Here is a 22,383-nt window from a genome sequence, read left to right on the forward strand (position 1 = left end):
CCTGCTCATCCTCCGCCTGGAAGTGGTACGTCCTGTTATCTGCAGGGACAAGGAAAGAAGAGGTGAAGGCAAGCTTGCAACAGCTGAGGATGCCTCAGTTCTCCCGGCAGGATCTGCCCCCAGCTCCAGATGTTCCAAGCAGCTGGTTTTTCACAGCGTAAAGCTGTTGCCTTTTACTTCCAGAGACCTGGCACTTTACGTCCTGAGAATCACGGGTTTGGCAGACCTCATTTAAACTCCACAAGGGACATCTGCAGCCATCAGCAAGGGAACACGGGATGGGCATCCTCAGCCAGGGAGAGGCTGCGGAAAGAGGGTCTGGAGGGGTTAAATGCACGGGCTGAGCTGGGGGCTGGCGGGGAAGAGGCGGGAGGAAGGAGCAGGGCAGAAATCTGTCTCGGAGGCGGCTGCCTCGGAGTTTGGTGGAACTTTTCTAGCTGGAATAGCCTTGCTTTCATGGCTGCCTGCACGCAGACGAAATCCCTGTGGTCTGACGGGCAGTAACCATCGGACAGGGTGTCCGGAGCTGCAGGGGGGAAGGCATCTCCTAACCAGATGCACAGGGCTTCGAGAGCCCAAATGGCCTCCTAGACCCAGACCCAGACGGGAGCAGCTGCATTGCCAGAGGCAAGACCCCACTCACGGGTCACGAGGTCGAAGCACTTCTTCTCCTCGGGGTGCGGCCGCACTTGGCACGTCAGCAGGTTCAGCTTCACGGGAGGCCGGTTTATCTGTGCAGGGAACCGAGCGGATAGGTAGAAACGGGACGCGGAGAGAGGGGACGCTGGCCTCCCGGGGCACCGGTCACTATTAGGGAACGCAGGCATTGGGTCCCAAGGCTGCCTCTCCAACCGTGAACAAAGGGAGACCTCCCCGTGGGGAACAACCCAGTCCCGGTGGTCTCGGAGGGCCACAGCTTCCTCCACCTTGTCCCCGGACAATACCTAAGCCTCCTTCTGCTCTCCTGGGCCAAAGCATGGGACCTTTGCTGCAGCGGATGTGCAGCTTCCCTCTTTCAAGCTGCAATTTGCCTCGTCTGCCTTGGGAGGGCAGCCCTCTTTTTTACTTATTTTCTGTCTACTGTCTGCACCCTCAAGGGGCTCTTGACTCTCTCACCCCACCCTGCCTCCTGCCTGACTTCAGACGGACTGGGCTAACAGGCTGCAGACTGCAGCAGGGTTGACTATGTCGTTTTGCTAACGGATGATGGATGGTTTGGCTAGGGGCGATGCTGGGGTGGATAGGTTGGACTAGGTGGCTTATGGAGGTCCCTTCCAGCCCTGCTTCTCTACCAGTCTATGAGCTACCTCTTTCTGCTTGACAAGGCACTGAAGGGTTTCTCTCGTAGGCACAGTCTCGCTCTCCAATGAGCCACTGACAACTGAGGAGTTTTTATGCAGTCTCCAATCTAAAGCATCCTTAAAACCCAAACCTGGGCCGGGTTTGCCCAACATTTCATGAACAGCTGATCTTGTCCAAGTGCTAGACTTGCATTGGGAGGGTACAACCCTACCTACAGCAACCTATAAAGGATTCAGTTCTCAGCTTTGGTGGGCTTCTAGGAAACAAAACTGCTGTTTTGCACTGCTCCGTGCCATACGTTGGGGCTACAAGCTGGTGGCTTCCCTCCCCACCAATGCACACAAGGTGAGCATGACAGGATGAGGCAGAGATGGATATTGTAAAGGGTTTCCATCTGCACTGCATGGTTTCTAGTTTGGGCTAGAGCAGATGATCTCGCGAGGTCCCTCCCAGCCCTAATGTCCAGTGGCTATAATGTCTATGAAATCTGTGCGATGGGTTTACTCAGGGATGATCCTGCCTTGAGCAGGAGGCTTGACTAGAGGAGGTCAGGAGGTGCCTTCCAGCCTGACTTTCCTATGATCGTAGGAGCCTACGACCGCCGCCTCGCTGGCTCTTCGTGCGCTCATCCAGGGGAGATGGAAGGAAAAGGGTGGCTGGATGGAGGGTGTGAACAGATGAAACCTGCAGGCCAATCATTCCCAGGTCCTGCTGTATACACTAAGCCCTGGGGGACCAGCTCGGAGGCTGCCCCAGCTGCTGCCAAGCCTTACCGTGCTGTGCGATATGGTGAGACACCCGTACTTCACGCCGCATTTCCTCTTCTGCCACACCTTCCGGATCCTAGGGCGGGCAGAGCGGGGAGTGAGGGGCTGTGCCGTGCCCCCCATGTCACCATCCCCCCAAAGCCAGGGCTGAACCCACCTCCATTGCCTCCTCTCAGCAATGGTTTCAGCAGAGCTGTGCCCGCTGGCCTACGTGGAGACGCTCCCAAGGTCTCCATCTTTCTGCTGCAAGGGCCTCGTCCCTCACTCCCCATCAACCCCCATCCACACCCTTAAGAGGCTTCTTCTCTCTCTGCCTTTGTAGGAAGCTGGGACAACGTTGGTAACCTCGAAGACCACGGCTTGCAGACAAGGTCCCCCTGCAACAGGCCTCAGTCCTGACCCAGGGCAACATCTCCCTTGGGTCCTGTTCTCCCTGCTGAGGCTCCAGCAGGAGATAAGTGGGGCCTTTAGGAAATGGGCAACCCCACTAACCCAGAAAGGACCCTTGTTGGCTTCTAGTGGGACCTGCTGGAGGGCACTGGGCAAAAAAAACCCTTTCCCGACCACTTCTTCCACCTCTTGATCCTCGGTGACCTGCCCCTGCCCCTGCCACAAATTGCCCCCTGGGCCACTAATAGCTTCAGGCCCCAGGAAGCAGCACGTCCTGGTAACCAGAGCAAGGAGGGGGCGTCTCATGCTCACCCGTCACTCTTCTTGTAGAGAAAGCCCGATTTCTCCGTCCCGTACTGCTTGTTCCCTTGGTGCTGGTGGATGCTGTAGCCGCTGCCCGAGTTCTTCCTGCTCAGGTTCTCCTGAGCTCACCGAGGGGAAGAGGAGAAAGACATTCAAAGTGGTACCAGCCACCTCATCCTCACAAGCCCCGAGCATCTCCTCCAAGGACCGGGCAGGACCGGGCCTGCGGCGATCACCCCAGATCTCCGAGTGCCCGTCCTTACTACCTCCGAAAGCCCTCCCCTGGCTGCACTCTGCCTCTTGCTCCTGCCACCTTGCACCGTATCCGTGTCCCTCACAGGTGGCTAATTTCCTGGTCCCATCACTCTCCTTTCCTCAGCATCCTCTGGGACAATGCTGGGCATCTGCACAGCCTCTTGGACCGGGAGCAGCTGAGCCCCAGCATTACCCTACCCTGGGACCCCCATCCCCAAGGCAGGCCGCTCCTGTCCAGCCCCGGGAGCGGTCTCTCGGCAGAGGCACCAGGTCATCCCAAGCTCAGCAGCCTCACCTCCTTGTTCTCCAGCTGCAGGGTGCTGCGAAGAGAGTCGCGGATCTGCGTGAGCTGCTTCACCTCCTCCTCCTGGGCCTGCTGCAGCTGGCAAGAGAAGCAGCTGCTGGATGGGACCTGTGCAAGCACGCCCATCACCCCAGCCACAGCCACACTGCCCGCCTGGCAGCAAAGGGGCCGAGCTTCGCCTGAGCTCCACAACTGGCCAGGCCAAGCCAGGCATAGCGAAGGAGGGGACCCCGCTGCTAGCAACGGATGCTGCGGTCAAGATGAGAGAGAAGGGCAGCTGGAGGCTGGTCTACAGGGGAGCCAAACGGAGAGCTGCATCTCCAGGCAACACGTGTGAAACTCCATCAGATATGCTCCCAAACAAGACGTAGCTTTTGGGATGCATCGGACACCGGGGAAGCAAAGGAACCCATGGAAAAGCAGTGCAAGGGCTCAACACGCACCAGCCTGGCACCTTGTTTCTACCACTAACCGGCAGCAGTGTTTGCTCGGGAGTGTGCAACTGGTCATTGAAGAAATGCAAAAATGTAGAAGTCTTGGTCCAGAGATGAGACCTTGTATTAGACCAACTAAGAAATCACAAAAAAAATGATCTTTTTCTGCAAGCTTTCGGTCTCCCGCGCCCTTCATCAGGCTCAGGGAAAACTAAAGATGCTAACAAGTCGCCATAGGTAGGAAATAAACTTTGTTTTTGCACAGAGGAAGCTGAAGATGGAAATCTGTGAGCTCAAAAGCTTGCCGGAAAAGAGCATTTTTGTGCGATTTCTTAGTTGGTCTAATAAAAGGTATCATCTCTGAACCAGGACTTCTAGATTTTTGCATCTCTTTTTGTCTCAGGCTAACTACAGCCTCAATTGGTCACTGGCTACCATTGGTCATCGGCTACCTCTACTGACTACCAAATACAACCCCAATTGGTCATTGATGCATTCAGGGAGGTCTAGTAGATTAGGGAAGCACGGCTTTGTGCTGGTCGATGCTGTTTCATCAGGCTCTGTTGGGTGGTTTCAAATTCAGAGCCAGGGCTGTGCATGTACCCAGCACCAGCAGCGAGTCCCTGCTAGGGACCCTACCCGCAGCACACTTCAGTCATCGTCACTTCTTTCCATCTCCCTGCCATGCAAGGGAAAAGCACTGGTCTAATGCCCAGGACCAGCTCGGCCTCGAAGGAGATCCCGGAGGTTCCCCCTGGCAGGTTTGCACCCTGCACTGGAGTCCACTTTGAGAAACAAAATCAAAATCAAGGGCATGACCCTACAGAGGGCTGAGCAGCTGCAACCCTCAGCAGCTCCTGGCGGCAGTCACTTACTGCGTGCAGGGAGGTAGCGAGCTTCTCAATGAATGGGTGCAGGTTCTGCGCCGCTTTCCAGCCGTCTTGAAAGAAGCTGGTCATCGTAACCGAGATAGAAATGAGGAAAGGGGCAGGAGGGAGGGAGAGAGGACAGTTATGCAGAGGCATTGCAACGCCATACATCAAATGCAATCAGGCCCTTCACATCCAGCCTCCCGCTGGCGTTCCTGCCAGCGCTGGCTCTCTCCTGGCATGGCCACATGGCATAGCAGTGAGTGCAGTGCAGGCATGCCCACACCTGCATCGGGACAGCACTAAACCCAGAGCCCCAGGTCTCAGCACGTCCACACTTTGGGCTGGAAGAAACCCCTCTCTCGCCTACTGCTCAGGTCCAACTGCTTGCTGTCACCTCTCCTGGCTTCCACTTGTAAGCGCCGCTACTGAACCACTATCTAACCTTGGGTGAGACTCTTGTCAATTCTGTGCCACAGCGTGCCCGCTGGTAAGATGCAGGATACTGCTTCTCCAAACACACCCTGAGGTCCTCACATGACGGGGCTTGGACGTATTGTTGATGCAATGGGTAAGGAACCAATGCACCGCATAGGGGAAAAAATACACACTATTGCAACTTGCAGGGTGCTGTATTGCTGCAGAGAGAGACTGGTTCAGTAATGGATCTGTGACACTGAGCAAAGTGTCCGCTTCCCGGATATCTTGCTAGTTAAATATTCTTTGCTGTGACTCAACACACCTCCTTAAGCTCACCCATATGCGACAAACACGCATATTCAAGCTCCCTTGGGACTTCCGTGCTTTGCTAAATTGGGGTCTATACGGAATGAAGAGGTCTACACCCTCGTCCTGCACGTTCACAGCCGCTGAAGTCAGCTGGGTTTTTGCAAGGCTAACCCTGGCCACTCGCTGCTTTGCAAGATCTCCTGCAGAGTTACATCTCCAGGTGCCAGGAAGGGGCGAGCTCCTGCGGGGAGTCGGGTGGTACCTACTTGTGCTGCGCGTGGAAAAACTTGATCAGGCTCTGCAGGAAGTCTGGGCCTTGCTTCATCTGGCTCTCGCTGGCTTTCAGCAGGTACTAGAGACGCAGAGGACACACCAGAGTCAGGAGGCTGGGGGCAGGGGCTCTGTTAGCATTGGGCCATGCAAGGGGGAAGGCCTGGCTTTGCAGAAACCCTGGACTTCTTGCTTCCTTTTGCCCTGCTCTTAAGCATGTGCAAGGAGCTGCAGAGCCCAGGTTCAGCTCCTGGTGTTGGGTGCAAAGCAGAGCTATTGGGGTCAATTTTCTTTATTTTATTTTTAAGGAAAATTTCTCATGTCCCAGGTCAAATTAACCAGAGCAGGTCCAAATCCATGTGAATTATTCAAGAACCATAAGTGGCCCCGCTACCGGCAAGCATCCTCCACCCCAGCCTGGGGCTTCAAGATACTTCCAAATCCTTTGGCAGGCATCCTACGTGCAAGTCCGGAGACTTGGGGTTCGGATGCCCCCGAGTTTCGTGTGTCCTCAGCCGTACGGCTGCATGAGCAAGCTAGGGAGGAATCTCCCATTTCCACCAAGTCGGCGTGGAGCCGAGATCCTCCCGCTGGAAGCTGGCCAGCGGGAAGCTAACGATGAGGCTCTCGTAGGGAGTCCTGTCTGCAAGCAGGCAAGGGTGCGACCCTCCGCTACACGGTGCCATTTGAATTGCGTTACCTCGGCCGCAGTATTTCCCCTGCCACCATCCCGGTCAGGGTATTTCCCCTGCCAGGTAAGTCAGTTATTGGGCCCAGATCTGAGCTGAGAGAAACTCGCTTGGGACCAGACGAGAGACCCGCCAGAGCGGCCCTCAACCAAACCGGTCCCAGGCAAGCACAGCAAGACCGCCCGTGTTTGGTGGAACCGCTCCGTTCACACCCTTTGAACCAGGGGTTTAGCTCCTGCGAGCGAGCTCCGTCCACCCTAAACTGACCCCCGCGACCCCCTCCGTTCCCTTGTAGCGGGTCCAAGCCAAATGCAAGCTCTCGCAGCGGTTTGGCTGGGGGGTCTCCCTGGCCCCAGCAGCTAGAAGGGGGTTAGGATTTAGCTGGGAAGATCCCATGTCTGTTGGAACAAGGGGGCTGCCTGACTCCCTGTGTTTTCCCTGTACGTGGCCTCCCAGCCGGGAAGGGACAGGATATTTTTGCTTCTCGCACCCAGCGGCTGGATGGACGTGGGGAAGGCCCAGCAACAGGGCCGCGAAGCGGGGGGTGCAACGTGCCCCGGCCAGAGCTGTAAAGCACGCCGGGGTTCTAGTCTCAGCTCTGCCACTGACTTTCTGGGGGACCTCTGGCAAGTCCCGTCACCTCTCCGTGCCTCAGTTTCCCCACTCTGAGCATATCTCCTCCATGCAAAACTCAATAAATTGCTCCATGCAAGCAGGAGTCTATGCACACAGCAGCAGCTGCCAGCACAGGCCCTAAGACCTGCCAGGAGCCAGCTGCCATCAGGACCAGACCCCAGCGTCCCCAGGCTGTCACAGTCCTGCCCTCGCTTGGAGAAGCAGCCAGCAGCCGAAAGCAGCCTGCCTTGGGCCCCGGTGGCACAAGCACCCCGTGGGGAGCTGGCTGCAGTCGGGGGACACGCAGCTCCCTGCTGGAACAGGGTCCAGCCATCCTGACCCACCCCCGGGCAGGCAGCAGCTTGGGAAACTTGGGCACAGCAGCTTATTAATCACTGGCTGGAAAAGCCCCGGATAATGGGAACAGCTGCTCCAGGGATCAAAGACCCTGCACTGCTCCTAGAGAAGAGGGATTCCCCAGACTGGCATGGATGGGGGGTGGGGGGTGATCCCAAGGGCAACAGAGAGACAACTGCAAGTCCCAAGTGCACTGAGGGACCTCACAAGGGGAGAAACCCCTTTGGCACAATCCAGACCGGGGCCTGGAAGAGACTGCAAGGTCCTGTCCACACCTCTCCGCTCTGCTTGCAGCGCGCAGAGCCCCTCCCCGGCGCTGCGCCGAGTGCTTCCATGTGCTGTTATTTATTTAACAGTGAAGCTATTCAAAGGCATGACTCACTGCCTGGCTCCTGGCCGGAGCCCCAAACCACAACAAGGCTGCAAAGCGGCTGTCGGCTCCACTACGCCTTAACCCTCCTCCTCCCTGCCCGGCTCCGAGCAACTCAGCCAGTCCTCCCCTGCATGCCAGCCCAGCCGGACGGGCACCTCCAGCCTGCCAAGGGCTCGGTGTCGTGTCACTGGGGGGTCTCCTCCAGCACACTTCAAGCCGTGGCATGGCACGGCGACTCTGAATGGGGTTCCCCTGGGTGGAGAAGGGCTCCCTGCAGCCCTACAGGCTTCTTCTAATGGGGTGAGTGGAGCAAGAAGGAAGAGAAGACACAGATCTGCCTGCCCAATGGCACACGTGTGCTCATCGTGGCAAGCAGCGCTGCTACACATGGCTAGCCCTGAGCAGCTGCTCACAGTCATAGCGCCTCTTGGATGCAACAGTGGCTACTAGCCTGTCTCAAGGAGGCTTAGCTCAAAGCCTGGGGCGTGATGCCCTGAGCATACAAGCTTTGCATGGCAGCTACGTCAAGTCAGGCAGGGCTGGACTTCAGCTGGCAGAGCCCTAGAGAGGGGTCAGGAAGGCTGGCCATGCCTTGCAGGCTTTAAGATGCAAGTTCAATACCTGGCTCTGACACAGATTCTCCATAGGACCTTGGGCATGTCTCCCCCTCTGCCTCCGCTGGCTCCATCCCTTCGTGGTGGGGAGGGGATGGTTGGGGGACCCCAGGCTGGAGCCGGGACACGCACCTCGCACATGTGCAGCTGGAACAGGCGGCGCTCCTTCTGCGTGTCCTCGGTGATCTCCACGGCCGACAGCTCGGTCTGGATGACGCCCGCGATCCGCGTTCGCTCCTTCTCCTTCTCCAGCTTTGCTCTGGGGAGACAGGCCGGCCGTGGGTGCTATTGAGAACGGCTCCAGCCCCAGGGCCTGGGAGAGGCCTGCCTCCAGCAATGCTGGCGGGGTGCACAGCTAACACCTAGGAACAGCTAGATGGGAACAGCTGAACCCCCCTCCCAGAGCAGGGTAGCAGGGCACCCCAGGGTCCTATTAGTGTTTCAACAGCACTGCTATGGGGCCCCGCTGGCCGGGGGACAGTGCTAGGGGCAGCCGGGAAGCCAGCAGGCTGGCGGGAGCCCCCACATAAAGCCCTGTTGTTTGGGAGAAGGGGGATTAGTGGCCGCGGGCGACTTACACTTTGGTCTCGTAATCCTTCCAGGCGCGCTCGATCTGCTTCTTGGAGTCCTGCGGGGCAGAGAGAGCGGCCGCGGTGAGCGAGAGGCCGTCGCCTCTGCCTGTCGCGGGCTCGGGGCATGGCTCAGATCTGCCTTTGCCATAGAAGCCCTGAGCCAGCCCCGGGGACTGTCATGACCCCACTGCGCAGGGCTTGCTCTTGCCCAGGAGCTTGTGCCAGCTGGGCAGAGGGCAAAGGACAAGCCCCCTTGCTGCCTACGGGTCCCTGGACCGAAGCCCAGCACTGCTGCTTCATAAAGGCACCGGACCAACAGCCCAGCTCTGCCATGGATACCTCCCATTGTGGACATGTCACTTAATGGCTCTGTGCCTCAGTTTCCCACTCTATAAAATGGGCATCAGTCTTTCCTGTTTGTCTTCTCCACTGGCCTTTGGGGGAGGGGTTGCCTTTCTCCCGCTCTGTACAGCGCCTAGCACAGTGGGGCCTGGAGCTGAAGCAGGACAACCAGGCATTGCTGCAATGCAGATGATACACCTAACAGCGCGGAGTCCGGTCTGGGAGAGTCCCTGTAGCTTAAATTGTCGTGTGCCTCTTTCCTGGGCTGCCTGCAATGACACAGCTGGGCGGGTAAGCATCCTGGCTGGGACTCGCAGCCTTTGGGGAGGGGACGGACGGTGGCGTGCTGGCGCGTGGGTTTGCTGCTAGCAGCGCAGCCAAGCGATGCGTGAAGAGACACCCTCCAAGACACAGGGCAGGCCTGCAGGTCTCACACTGGGATGGAGAAGGGACCTCGTGGAAGCACCTGCTGTGGACAGCAGGGCCCACCTTCACCCCCAGCAAAGGACACGGCAAAACGGACCAAAACCTGCCTAAGTAAGTCCCCTTCCAGCCTCCGAGCCCACAGCGAGCTTGCCACACACTCACCAGCCGGCCGTCTTTCAGCTGCCCCTTCAGCAGGCTGTCCAGAGGGAAGGAGATGATGTTGTTCAGGTTCTGCACCTAGAAAAGCCAGATACCAGGGCTGGTTTCCAGTGGCAGAGGCAGCCCCTAGCCCCTCATGCCACCCAGCATGGCTCCACCCCGAGACCCTGGGTTTCCTTGCACTAGGCATCCTCGTGTGCTCCAGCTGTCAGGACTGGCTGGTCAACAAGGGAGCTGCAGTGGGAACTCGAGCTGGGGAGAATGCCACGGGCCGCGTGCAGCCCCCAAATGCCTCCAGGGAACCAGCTCTCAGGGTCATTCGGCCCCTTGAGCAGTGCCCTGCTGCTTTCAAACAAGAGATGCCAAGGAAATGCTCACTCCTGGCTTTTATCAGGCTGCTGTTCTGCCACATGCCCCCCACCATGCCCTGCCCCGTGGGCCTTCGCAGGGGCCCAAGGAGGCTAGGAGGCAGGGGTGTCTGCCCTGGGAGAGATGAAACCTAACCCGGTGCAACTTGCGCTGGTGGTGTTCTCCCAGCTGCTCTCGATCTCACGAGTCTCTGGCCGCGCTTTGTAGCGCGCTCCGATGCCGGAGACTTGCTTTTGATCGCAGGCGGGGAACAGAGCAGGGCTTGAGCAGGCCAAGCACTGATGTGGTTTGTGGTCCAGCCATGCCAGCAAGGGCGTGAGCTCCGTCCTGCACGTTGTCAGCCCCCACTTGCCTGAGGGGATTGAACCCAGGCCAGCCCCCCTGGGTGGCCAGAGCTAGCCTGGTGCACACATGCTTAACCCTTTGCAGGGCAGTGCTTCCAAACCCCTGCCGTAGCCCTGGCAATGCCACCACTCCCTGGGCTCAGGCCTTAAGCCGCCCCTTCCCCCTCCTCCACCCCAACCCTTGACCCTGGCTGGGAAGAGCAAAGGGGGCTACAGATCACCGCGGTGGGGTCCAGGTGGGTGCAGATGGGGAGCCCCAGCCTGGCCCTGCCAGCAATCCCCCTGTCCTCGCCTCCTGCAAAGGGATGCGTGTGCTTGCAAGGGCATCCCGGCATCCCCGCCCCCGCAGGAGGAACCCCAGGCTCTCTGCCCACGTTGGCAGCTCTGCCCCAAGCAGCTGGCACACGGAGGCAGAACAGCTGGCCCCGCTCTGGGTTTCCCCCCTGGGTGGCCAGGCAGGACGGGACGAGAACCATTTCGAATCACTGCGGTCACTGGAGCCAGGAGCTGCCCCGCAGGCACACGCCGTGCCCGGGTTGCAGAGCGCTGCGGCGAGGAGGGCTCCCCTGGCACAGCTCTGCAGCAGGGCGCTGGCAGGGGCCCAGGGAGGCAAGGTCTGCGCTCATGCAGAAGGGGCTGGACGCACAGTCTAGGTGGGCTGTGTGCTCCTGAAGTGTCTGTGCCACCTTGGCCTCCTGCAATGGACAGTGAGAGCCAGCAGCTGCCTTGCCCTGATAGAGGAGTACACTGGGACGGAGGTCCCCTGCGAATACCAGGAGCAAACTGCAGCCAGCCTTTGCCCTCGTCAGGCACCCGCTTACAAAGCAGGCCAGAAAACCCTGCCCGGAGAAGCCGCCCTCGGGGGAGAAGCAATGAAAAGGTTTCCACCGTCTGCAGGGTTCACGCCCCTGACGTGCGTGCATGCCGACAGCTGCACCAGGGCGTGTGCAGGGCATGTACAGGCATGTGCGTGAACGGGGAGACCTGCGCCGGCACCGCAGAGAAGAGAGCACGGGAACCGGAGGAACTGGCTCGACTCCTTTTCGCAGACAGCTCCAGAGAGCTCGGGGCTGGGAATTTCCTTGGGGTGACACGGAGAGAACAAGGAGGAGCCACCGAAGCAGCCTTCTGCTGAGCAGACCCGGGGCAAACATCGCTGATCTGCCCCCTGCGCCCAGAGCAAGTACCCGCTCGACGTAGGGCTGCGCAGGCTGCAGGGTGACGTTCCCAAGGGCTTTAGGGTTGATGGTTCCCAAGGGCTTGGCAGTCTCCAAGGCCCCAGAGCGTGGGCTCTTGCTCCCAAGCCCCTTCTCAGCACCCTATTCCTATACCGCAATGACCCAAATGCCTCCAGGGAACCAGCTCTCAGGGTCATTCGGCCCCTTGAGCAGTGCCTTGCTGCTTTCAAACAAGAGATGTCAAGGAAATGCTCGCTCCTGGCTTTTATCAGGCTGCTGCTCTGTCACATGCCCCCCACCATGCCCTGCCCCGTGGGCCTTCGCAGGAGCCTTGCTGTACGTTTCTCCGCATGGCTTCAATCCACTTCTTGGCCAACAAGGTGAGAGCGCCAAGGGACGGGGGACGTGCATACACCATGTGCGGGTCCCACCCAGTGTCAGAAACAAGCCCCCAGTGGAGAACGGAAGGGAGATGCCAGTATTGCACTGGCTCTTCTGCAGCTGGCCGAGGCAGGCGCGCTTTGAAGAGATGCGTTGCTTGGCCTGGAGCTGCTCTGGTGGGCTCCGCTGGGCGAAGACCTGCTCAATTTAGCAAGCGAGGGAGCAGCCCCAGCCATCAGCTCTGCGACCTTTGTGGATCTCCGAATCGGCTGGGAGGTCTCCCCTGACCACGCACGGGAGGCTGGCAGCGTGGCTGGACCACGAAAGATTTAGAGCCGGTGACTTCGTTCCGGTCGGCACTTTGTTATTTGCCTTTCCCCGCTCAGCCACAGCCTGGCAGGGTTTGCTGCAGGGGATCCCACCCTGACAGGTCTGCCGGGCAGGACAGATGCAGCCCAGCACTGGGACCAAGAGAAGACATGGGGAGGGAGACTGCAAAAGAGGCAGCCCAGCCCTCCCACCATGCCTGCTCCTACCCGCTTCTCAAGGTGACCCCCAGCCCCACCGCCTCCCTTCCCTGTAGGCTCCTAGGAAGGCCACGTCGATGCTGGTCCGGGAGTGTAGACGGGCCACCTGCAAGAGGCAGAGGTCATGTCTACACCCCGCCCACACTCACCAGGTTCTTGAAGAGCGCCGTCACCTCCCGGGTGAACACGGCCAGGTTCAGGAAGCCCGTGGAGAGCTCGTGGTTGTTCTGGGCCAGGTGGTTATTGCCGAAGTTCTCCAGGGCCTCGCTGTACTGCTCCTCGTTCTCCACGTGCGCTGCGGGGGACAGGAGACGCGGCGGTGCTGAGGGCGGGGGGCCGGTGGAGACGCCTCTTGCGGCAAGATGCCCACCGGCTGGGGCCCTCCTCCATCCAGGGGGGGTGGGCACGGCAGGGAGCAGCCTCTCCTCTGCTCAGCGGGGGCCAACCTTGTGGGCAGGCGTGCCACAAATTAATCCTGCACCCTTTCAGGAGTGCCGCTCCGATCCCCTTCCTCTGCCCAATCAGCTGCTCTGCTTTCTGCTCCCTGCCCTGTCTACTGCTCTGCTTTCCGCTCCCTGCCCTCTTTACCACCGTGCTGCTTGTCCCCTCCCCAGTCTGCCCTGTGCCACGCAGAGGCTGCCTGTGCCACTCGTAGCACTGACTGGCCACTTCTTGCCCTTGCTGAAATCGCTCTTGGCTCCCGGCACTGCCGTCTATTGTGACGGCTGCAACGGCGCCGAACGCCGACCCAGCCGGCCCTCCTGCCACTTCCCGCAGCGCCGCTTGCTGGGAGGAGACAGACCTGGCTCTGGAGTCATTCACACTGCCCCGGGGTGGACTTGCACGTGGGACTACTGGCCTATTTAAAGGAATAGGGCATTGCTTGCAGTCCTGGATTAGATCCATGCCACCCCTGATGCCCCTAATAACGCCCTTGCCTCATCCCAGCATGCCGGGAGAAGGGCCACACCACTCACATCAACCAGGGGGGAAAGGAAGGGCGGCTCAGTGGTTAGGACAGATGCTTCAGGGGTCTGGGCTCGGTCCTGCGCTCATCCATCACTTCAAAAGCATGCAAGTGCCAGCCACCCCCATGGGACCTTTCCCAGGAGCCCCAGTGAATTGCTGCTGATGACCTGGTCCTTAGAGGCAGACCAGGGGAGACAGAGAGGGAAGCCAACAATCCCTCCCTGGAGAGCGCGCAGCTTGAAGAGCCCAGGGCAGGGCACGGGTTTGCTTGGGAGGGGATCTGCCAGGAGCAGGAACCGGGCAGGGACAAGCCAGCGCAGCACAGGGAAATCCAGAGCTGCTCAGCACAACAGTCACCAGCGTCAAGGTCCAAAGGCCATTGCTGCTGCCCGGAGCCCAGCTCCTCTCCCGGCAGGTCCCTCCCTTCTCCGAGGCCTCGCTGCACCGGGTCGCTCTGACGGCTGCTGGGGAGAGAGGGGGACCTGGCCGGACCCCTTCCAACCCCAAAGTCTGGGCCTGTTTTGTGGGTCAGCCCCACCCCGATCCTGCCCCTTGCATGCCCCACAAGCCCATTGCCCGGGGTTCAGCTCCATCTGCTTGCAGCAATGACCTAGGCCCCCTCCTGCCATCAGCACGGTGGAGACAAGCATGGTGGATGGATGCTAATAATAAAAGTGAGATTAACTGGGGAATTAAGAGGAAGATGAGCAGAGGTGAAAGACCCATCTCTCCCCCCAATCAGGTAGGGTTAGGGGCAGCGATACAGGGGTATCAGCGATACAGGCCTCCCTCCGTCACGGGGCCTGCCGAAGCATCTGGCAGCGTAACTTACTGAGCCCGGAGCCGTGGATCGCTTTCACGTACTTCCTGATCCTCTGGAGAACGGCGTGGTCCCCCTCCAGGCTCTGCAAGCACAAAAGACTGTCAGACTTGCTGGGCACGGTGGAGATCCTCCCCGCACCCCCCTCGCCTGGCCCAAGCCCAGCTGGCCACACAGAGCCCCTTTGAATGCCCGCCACCAGCCCATGCAGATGTGCAGGGCAGCTGCCAGCGCAGCCAGGGGTTGGAGAGAGTTGTTGGAGGGCTCCCAGCCATGGGGGGGGGGCTGGGCCTGGCAGTGCCAAGCAGCCTGTGCCCTCAGCCCGGCTCGGGTCACACATGGGAGCCGTGCCCCCCGCTAGCGCCACTCTCCAAACAACTCACTGCCCCTTCGAAATGGCCACAGAGAAACTGAGGCACGTGGGCAGGGACTTGCACAAGGGTCACAGCAGAGCCAGGAGCCGATTCGAGACCACCAGGGTCCCAAGAGCACAAGGCAGCCAGGCCCGGAGGCCGTGCACCCACCAGCAACGCCAGCACATATCGACAGGGCTGGGCAATCAGTCCACGGACTTTATTAGCCACGTCGAGAAGCCCTGCCTGCCGTGGTCTGGTCAGCCCTATGCCCCATGTCAACCCAGATACGCAGCACCGAGTTCAACACCTGCAGCTGGAAGTTTGTGCCACGAGGACCTGGTCTGGCTGTGGGGGAGCCTCCGAAAACCTCCCCAGGGCAGGAAGAGAGACATCAGTGCCCACGCTCAGGGCAGTTCCCAACCCAGGTGATGGATGCACGGCCCGGCTCTCTCCCCACAGCCCTTTGCTTGCCAGCTGGTGCTGCTGCAACTTCACACCAGCGTCTGCTAGCAGGGGGCAACTGTACATACACACACACGTGCATGCACACACACACGTGCATGCATGTGCTTCCGCTCTCTGAATGACGGGTAGGAACTGAAACAGTCAACATGGAGGGGCGCTGGCAGCATCCAGCTTTACCTAGTCCTGAGCATCAACAGACCAACCTGGGGCTACAACACATCCGCTAGCCCAGCACACCCGGCACCAGGGCAGCTGTGCTGGGCACAGCCCCTTGGATATGGGTGCAGGATCCATCATGGAGATCCCATGCAGGCTCTTGAAGCACTGAGAGACCCCCGCCCCCGAGACCCTGCAGACGGGCATGCGGCCACTGCAAGTGCCAGACTCAGTCACACCGGGACACTCCCATTGCATGGGCACAGGCTCTGGATTCATTCCCAGGGCAAATCCGGCGCTTGAACAAAAACATTTGATCTTTTCAAAGAGATGCTGCAGAGGAGAGGGGGATCCTTTCCACGGATCAAGCCAGCGTTGTGGCAACGAAGGTCTGACCTCCTGCTGAGCTGCTCAGGTCAGAAGCAAGAGCGGGCACCTGCCAGGGCTGGAAGCCCCCTCCTTCCCTTGCATCTGGCAGGCCCGAGGCGAGCCTCCCTTCTCCAGCAGAGACCAGCTCGGTAGAGGCAGAGGTCCCCTATAGACGCGTCTTTCTGGAAGGAAAAGCATGTCAGGAGATGTCTGCACCTGCAGACGGGCACAGCGACCACCCAGGGACCCCAACAGCAAATGGATTTGATCCAGAGCACTTCACTGCTAATGGCATTTCAGCCCCGAGCCTTGCAGATGGGGGCTTCTACTCTGAACTCTCCTCTCTCCCCCTCCGCGGCGTGAATGATCAATGGGAGTCCTTCTTTACACCAGCCGCTCCGGGAAGGAGTCAGCTGGTACGGCCCAGGCACAGCCAACGGGCAGCAGTGCTGGGCTGCAGAGGGAAACCTCAACGAGCAGCAGCAAATGAAGGCCGAGAGACAAGGCCACGGGATGCTGCAATCGAGGCGGAGGAAAGGGGCTGGATGGTGGTCCCAGGAGGCAGCTGCCAGTCTGAAGCAGCTCCCCGAGAGCATGCTCTGGGCCCAAAGGAGGTGGCAGGAGGTGGTGCCTTTGTGGGACAGGGAAGAGAGAGAGACCAAGCGAAGAGGAACAGGTGCCCGGGACTCCGGAAATGTAGGCACGATTCCCAGCTCTGCCACTGATGCATGGCCTGGCCTCTGGAAAATCACCTGACCAGCCCAAATCTCAGTTCACCTGGTTACAGATGCCCTCAGTCGGACCAATCCCTCTGGGCAGGGGCTATGTCACTCCAGGCACGTGCAGCACCCGGCACCAGACGAACTCCAGCTTTACCCAGGGCAAACACGGCCCGGTCCTTTGGACTCCGGCCTGGAGCTGGGGGACCGGGTCAGACGTCAGTGGGGTCGCACCTGCCCTTGTTCCAGAGACCACTTGCTCAGGCCAGGGTCCCCTCACCCTTCCCACTACGGGTAGCACTCCTGCACTCACCCAAGACCTGGGGCAGCTGCATTGCACGTTTTCACGGCTCTTCCTTAAAACCAGCCCCATAGCCACCCTGCCCCGAGCAGCCGGCAGCACGGGGAAGGGGACCCGGGATGGGAACGAAGCGAATGGGCCCTGGCACTGAACGACTGGATGAAGGCTTCCCTGCCCAGGGGCTGCAAGTCCTGGGAAGGACCCAGCACACGCAGCCCCCAGCTCCCCATCTTCAGGGCCTGCATTGCAGCCGGTGCCGTGGCTAAAAGAGCCCCGCGTCCCAGGTGCTGAGGTCCTCCGAGCCAGCCTGGCCCTGGGATAGCTGCACTCAGCCCCCGCGGAGGAAAGGCCGGACCCCAGGCCAGGCCCCCCTCCAGGAGTCAGCCAGATGCCGACCAGCCCCACTGCGCTGGCCGGGTGTTTGGGGTTTCCTTCCAACTCCAGCTCTGTTTATTCGGTAACACAACCCGACGGGGAGGACGGGGAGCCGAGAGGAGGGGAGGGCCAAGAGCGGGGAGGGGTAGCGCAGACTTGGAGCAGGCCGGGGAGGTCCCTCGTGCTGCAAGGGGCGGCGGAGACAACCCCTGAGGCTGAGCTTTCTACACCAGAGCAGAGGGGCTTTCAGCAAAAAACCCCTCCGAGGAGACAGAGGGGGGAAACACAGACTCTGCAGTGAGGGCTTCAAGACCCAGCCCTGCCAGAAACTCCTGGCAGGGGGCCGGGCCGGTTGCTTGCTGCCGGTGCCTCAGTTTCCCCACCTGGGAAATGGGGAGAATGGACCAGTTTGCCTTGCTCGCTCCTCAGGCAGGGCCTGCTGTGCTCTTCACGCTGTGGCCTCGATGCCAGCCAAAGCTCCTGGCGGCGAGGGCAGCACACAGACCCCGTCCACTTGGCTCAATGGGGGCATCTCGCCCCGAGCCAAGCAGACGGGCAGTGGTCAAGGAGGCTCGAGAAAGGCGGGTTGACACCTAGGACAAAGCCAGCAGGCTGAAGGTGGGTCACAGCCCGGGCTGGGGGTACTCTGAGTGTGCGTGCCCCTGCACTTGAAGGGGCAGGGGGCCAGCGTTCAGGCCTTCAACCCGATCCCCATGAACACCGCAGGGCCGTGGCTGGCCCCAAAACAAGGGCTCCATCCACCCAGCAGCGGCGAAGCGAACGTGTCCCCGCAGCCACGCGCCACCCTTTCTACTCGTCATCCACGGAGCAGGCCAGAAACAAATGCCTGCGCATCTCAGAAATGCTTCATGGGAACGCAGCGACTGGAGAACTTCCCGTCGCCTTTTCCAGTGAAAACATTTCATTTTCCTCCTTTGAGTCACGCCGCTGCAATGCCCCGAGCGTCGGGAGCGGAGCAGCGAGGCCAACCGGTTCCAGGAGGCTGGAACGAAAGAGCCTGTTTCCCCCCCCGAAAGATTTCCACTGCTTTTTCCACTGCTGGAGGAGACGCGGCTCTCGAAACAGCAGATCTTCAACCGCCTCGACGTGCGGGTGGCAGGCCCCGGGCGGCGTGTTTCAGAGGAATAAGCGTTTCCTGTTGCTCTTCATAGGGAACCTGCTTCTGCCACTGCTTGGTCTCGGTCCATGTCCAGGGTGCTTTACCTGCCCATTAGGTTGGCAGCTCGCTCCCAACCCGGGCACGTCCGTTCCAGCTCAGCTGATCTTTCCTCCGGGCCCGAAAACACAAGTGTAACGAGCAGTCCCCAAAGAAGCGCGACTTTGCCAATGCAGCTGCACCGGGGGCATCTACCGGGCAGCACGGGCAGGGATGGCAGGCAGCACGGTGGCTGTGCCGAGACCCCGTGCGTAGGGAGCCCGGGTTAGGACCCTGCCAGGAATTGCCATTGGGCAGCTGGTCACTGGCCTTGGTTTTCCCTCGCTCACCCACCCAGTCCTCCCAAACCGCCTGGCATCCTACGACACTGCCTTTGCTCCCCAACACGGAGGCTGGAGACAGGTCTTTTGGGGGCACAACTGTCTCACCCCAATGCCTGAACCCACTCTGGGGAGGAGAGGCCAGATCACTTCTGCCCCTGGATGACACACGCGCTTCCTGCCCACTCTTGCTGCAACAGCCTGGGGGCTTGGGCTTCCTTCGCTCCAGTCCGCAAGACACGAGGTTAAATCCCGGAGGGAGGGGAAGCTCATCTTGTAGGAGCCGAAAAAGAGATGCAGCCTGATGCAGCCCCTGAGGAGCGGAGGGCAAGGAGGTGCGGAGGGGACAGGACCTCGAGAGCCTTCCCTGGATGGCACCGGGCTTGGGGCTCGTCAGAGCCCAGCAAGGAGTCAGCTGGAAGCAGCCCCTGGATCCATCCTCCACGAAACACAGAGCTGCTGATCCCTGGCCGCGGGCTGGGACGGAGGCCGGGATTCTTGCAAAGAGCCGCGGGGCTTCTGGCTCCAGGCGTGTGCGTGATTTGCATTCAAAATTGGTGCCAGTTCCCATATTCCCCTCATCACAAATCATCTGCTGTCCGTTTTACGCCGGCAGTTGTAGGGACGGGGGTGTTGCTTGACAGACCAGGGGGATTTTAAGGCCAAGGTCTTGCCCACATTTCCAATAGCTTAATTTGGTCACTTTTCCTCCTGGCTGTTCCCGTGAATGGTTACGCATGTTCCACCCCAGAGGTGGTCGCATTGTAAAGACAGAGTATCCAGCCACGTAGGCCAGAGAGCAGATCTTTTCCAGGCGCAGGCCCAGCACACCCATTGCCTGAGTTTGCTTTGCTGTAACACCGAGGACGCTCAGGGCACGACAGCCCGCTGGGGCAAACTGTACCCACTCGGGCTCCCTCTGCATGCTGAAAAATGCCGTGTGGTCCCTTTCTGGCCCACGCCCAGGGACCTGGGAGCAGCGCTAGTACCACTCCAATGCAAGGATGGGGCATTTTCTACCCTACAGGGCCTCGGGGATGCCTGGGAAACACCAGAGAGGCACCCTCAGCCCTCCCCTGCGCAACCCAGCCAGAGAAGGTCTCCGCACCAGCTGGCAGCTCACAAACAAGCCCGTACACACCCCACCACGGCAGCAAAGACTATGCAGCACTTTGGGGACCTCTGATGAAAGGCACTATAGGCAGGAGCAAGGTTGTTCCCGTTCACACGGAGATGCCTGTCAAGTGCCCGGGTGCCTCCTAGCCGGCCCAAACCATGTGCCCACCTCCTTGCTAGCTTCTGTGATGTTTCTTCTACTCTCTGCCAGCTGGGTCCCCGCTCCACACTACGACCCAGGCACTAAGTCAGCTGTATAAGAGGCAGGGCTGTGTAACTCAGCTATTAAAAAGGCCATATAGCCAAGAGCACAGAAATGCTCAGGCTGCCTTTCCTTGGACAGGACCAGTCCCAGTCCCAGCACTAACTCCCTGCCTAGCCAGCGTGGTGCAAACCGCCCCCAAAAAAGTCCCGTTTGCAGTGGCACATCTCCGTCACGGGGCTGGCTTCACAGCCTGAGCTTTGCAGGCAGCAGGGCGAGGGGTTCAAGGGCAAGAACTGCTCGGTACAGCCGGACTGGCACAGCATAAGCCTCGCACGGATCCAGTTCTGGGATCCACCTCCAGCCAAGGGCATCCATTCTCGCCCCGTGGAGTCAGGCTCATGTGGACATCCCCGCTGCGGACAGACGAACAGGGCAGCGCTCTGCAGAGCTGAGCTGGTCTCTGCAGATCCCGGCAGGGCCAAGGCCCATATGGACTTAGCACCAACCACCAAGAACCACTCAAATTCGGCTCTGGGGGCACGATTCGGGACAAACCAGCTCCGCCAGCACCAGAAACTTCTCCCCAACTTATTTTCCTTTCAAAGCGAGGAGGGAAAGTCCATGCCGGCCAGGCCAAGGGGCAGGAACCAGCTCTACCTCACAGCCCTGTGGACTTGGAAGTGAAACCGTCTATATACAAAAGCGGTTCTCATCTCTCCATGGTTCCCCTTTGCAAACGCTATCAGGCTGGAAACCCCCTGGCTGCAGCCAGCACGGTTAATCCCGTGCTTCGAGGGTAAGCGAGTGCATGGGCTTCTGCAGGATTGGGGCCCTGGTAGGTGTTGCTAGAAAGTGAGCATCCCGCCTTTCCCATGGAGGGGCCTGAAGGTCCAGAACCAGAGAGCAAGAGAGTGAGCAAGTGGCCCCGGTGGATTCATGCTCCCGAATCAAGGCTCCCATCCCAGCAGAGAGGATGCATGCAGCCCGCAACGTCCCTGGCAAAGCTTCTGCCTTCCTAACCTCTTCAGGGGGCTCGAGCCAGCCTTGCTTTCCAACGCAGCAAGAAGGGCAGTGAGCCCAGGGGGAGAGAGGCAGGTAACTCCCTTGGCTGGAGGGTCTCCTGGCAGGTTTGTGCGGGTCTCAAAGACAGCGTAGACATCAACCCTGATTTGGGGGGAAAACTTCAAGGAAAGAAGAGACCTCCCAGGAAACAAAAGGACGCCCGCTCCTGGGGGTTTGGCTTCCCAGCTGAGAGGCAGGGCCCCCCCAGCCAGCCCTGCCCGCCTCGACTCACCTCTTCCAGGGCACTGGCAGCTCCCCGGCACTTCTGCATCTTGGAGGTGAAGGCCGAGGCGGCCGGGGAGCTGAGGTCCTCGGCAGTCACGGCCAGAAACTCCGACACGCTGATCTGCTCGGGCATGTTGGGCAGGTTTCCCCTGGACCTGGCGGGGCCGGGAGCAGGCGAGGCGAGCGAGCCGGGACCCCGCACCCCTGGGGGCAGCCTCACATCCCAGCTGGTGCCGGCTCGGGGCGAGTGCCTAGAGGCGCTTGGGAGCCTTTGTGAGCGCCTTCCTCGCCTGCCTGCCTGCCTCCCTCCCTCTCTGCGAAGCCTTTCATTGCAATCACGTGGAGATATTGTTACACTGCCAATGCATATATGCCTGCGAGCTGGGAGCCTTGGCCCGCAGCCTGTTAAAGGCAAAGTGCATGCAGTCTCCCCCCACCCCCCGCCCCGCCAGCGCAGCCTCCGACACCGAACTCAAGAGAGAAAATCCTTCTGGGCTCTTCCCGCGTCTACAGCACCGTCGGCTGAGAAAAGACAGATCCTAGGTCTGCAACCGGGGGTTGAGCTTCGTACGGCAAATCAGGCTCGGGGCCTGTCGCCGCAGGGGGGGCTCTGATGCTGGAGGGTTCCTCTTTCTCCAAGGCTCTCGATCCTACTCGTTGCATTATCCTCCAGGACAGCCCTGACTGCTTTCCTAGAGGCCCCGTCCTGCAACATCGAATTCGTCACGTGTACAAGCGCCCAAAGGGAGCTCTGCTCTGCTCTGCTCTGCAACCCGGGAAGCGTGGCACAGCTCAAGCGATGCCGCTCGCGGGGTCTGCACAGGAGTCTGGAGCTGGATCCGGATCTACCAGGTCCTCAGCCCCAGCCACAAGCTGCTTCTTCCTCTTTTGCTCGTACCACGAGCAACAGCTTTCTGCTCGGCTTCACGCACTCTGCCCCGGCAGTCCAGAGTCTCGATCAAACGCAGATGGCAAAGAGTGGATCCATGGGACACAAGGAGCCGAAAGCAGCTTTTCGGGGCCGTGCGCCTTGAATGCAACTCTTGGTGGCTGAGCTCTGAAAGGACCCATAGGAGGAACTGGGATGATGGAAGGGGAGTTGCTTGGGGTATGAAAAGGGAAAGGGGGTCGGACCACAACCTCGGGGGAGATGCATCGTTCCAGACGCAGCGTCGCGCC

The 22,383-nt window shown here is 59.9% G+C and overlaps 1 protein-coding gene and 1 long non-coding RNA gene across 2 annotated transcripts in view; one reads left to right on the forward strand and one right to left on the reverse strand.

The window, feature by feature from the left end:
* LOC112551640 overlaps window positions 1–9,336 on the forward strand; it is a 24,772-nt gene extending 15,436 nt beyond the window's left edge. Inside the window, exon 3 of the long non-coding RNA XR_003095936.1 lies at window positions 8,874–9,336. This is a non-coding gene — a long non-coding RNA (uncharacterized LOC112551640). The remainder of the gene's footprint in view (window positions 1–8,873) is intronic.
* Window positions 1–22,108, reverse strand: part of ASAP3 (ArfGAP with SH3 domain, ankyrin repeat and PH domain 3) — a 31,964-nt gene extending 9,856 nt beyond the window's left edge. Inside the window, exons 1-13 of the mRNA XM_014523813.2 lie at window positions 21,212–22,108; window positions 14,371–14,443; window positions 12,719–12,864; window positions 9,774–9,848; window positions 8,850–8,899; window positions 8,404–8,530; window positions 5,620–5,705; window positions 4,631–4,706; window positions 3,313–3,399; window positions 2,772–2,881; window positions 2,076–2,145; window positions 644–731; window positions 3–39 (exon numbers count right to left, since the gene is read on the reverse strand). Of these exons, the coding sequence (XP_014379299.1) occupies window positions 3–39; window positions 644–731; window positions 2,076–2,145; window positions 2,772–2,881; window positions 3,313–3,399; window positions 4,631–4,706; window positions 5,620–5,705; window positions 8,404–8,530; window positions 8,850–8,899; window positions 9,774–9,848; window positions 12,719–12,864; window positions 14,371–14,443; window positions 21,212–21,337 (1,151 nt within the window). The 5' untranslated portion in view covers window positions 21,338–22,108. The remainder of the gene's footprint in view (window positions 1–2; window positions 40–643; window positions 732–2,075; window positions 2,146–2,771; window positions 2,882–3,312; window positions 3,400–4,630; window positions 4,707–5,619; window positions 5,706–8,403; window positions 8,531–8,849; window positions 8,900–9,773; window positions 9,849–12,718; window positions 12,865–14,370; window positions 14,444–21,211) is intronic.
* Between the last annotated feature and the right edge of the window lie 275 nt (window positions 22,109–22,383).

The sequence above is a fragment of the Alligator sinensis genome, unplaced genomic scaffold (assembly GCF_000455745.1).
Source record: "Alligator sinensis unplaced genomic scaffold, ASM45574v1 scaffold1123_1, whole genome shotgun sequence".
Lineage (NCBI taxonomy): Eukaryota > Metazoa > Chordata > Crocodylia > Alligatoridae > Alligator > Alligator sinensis.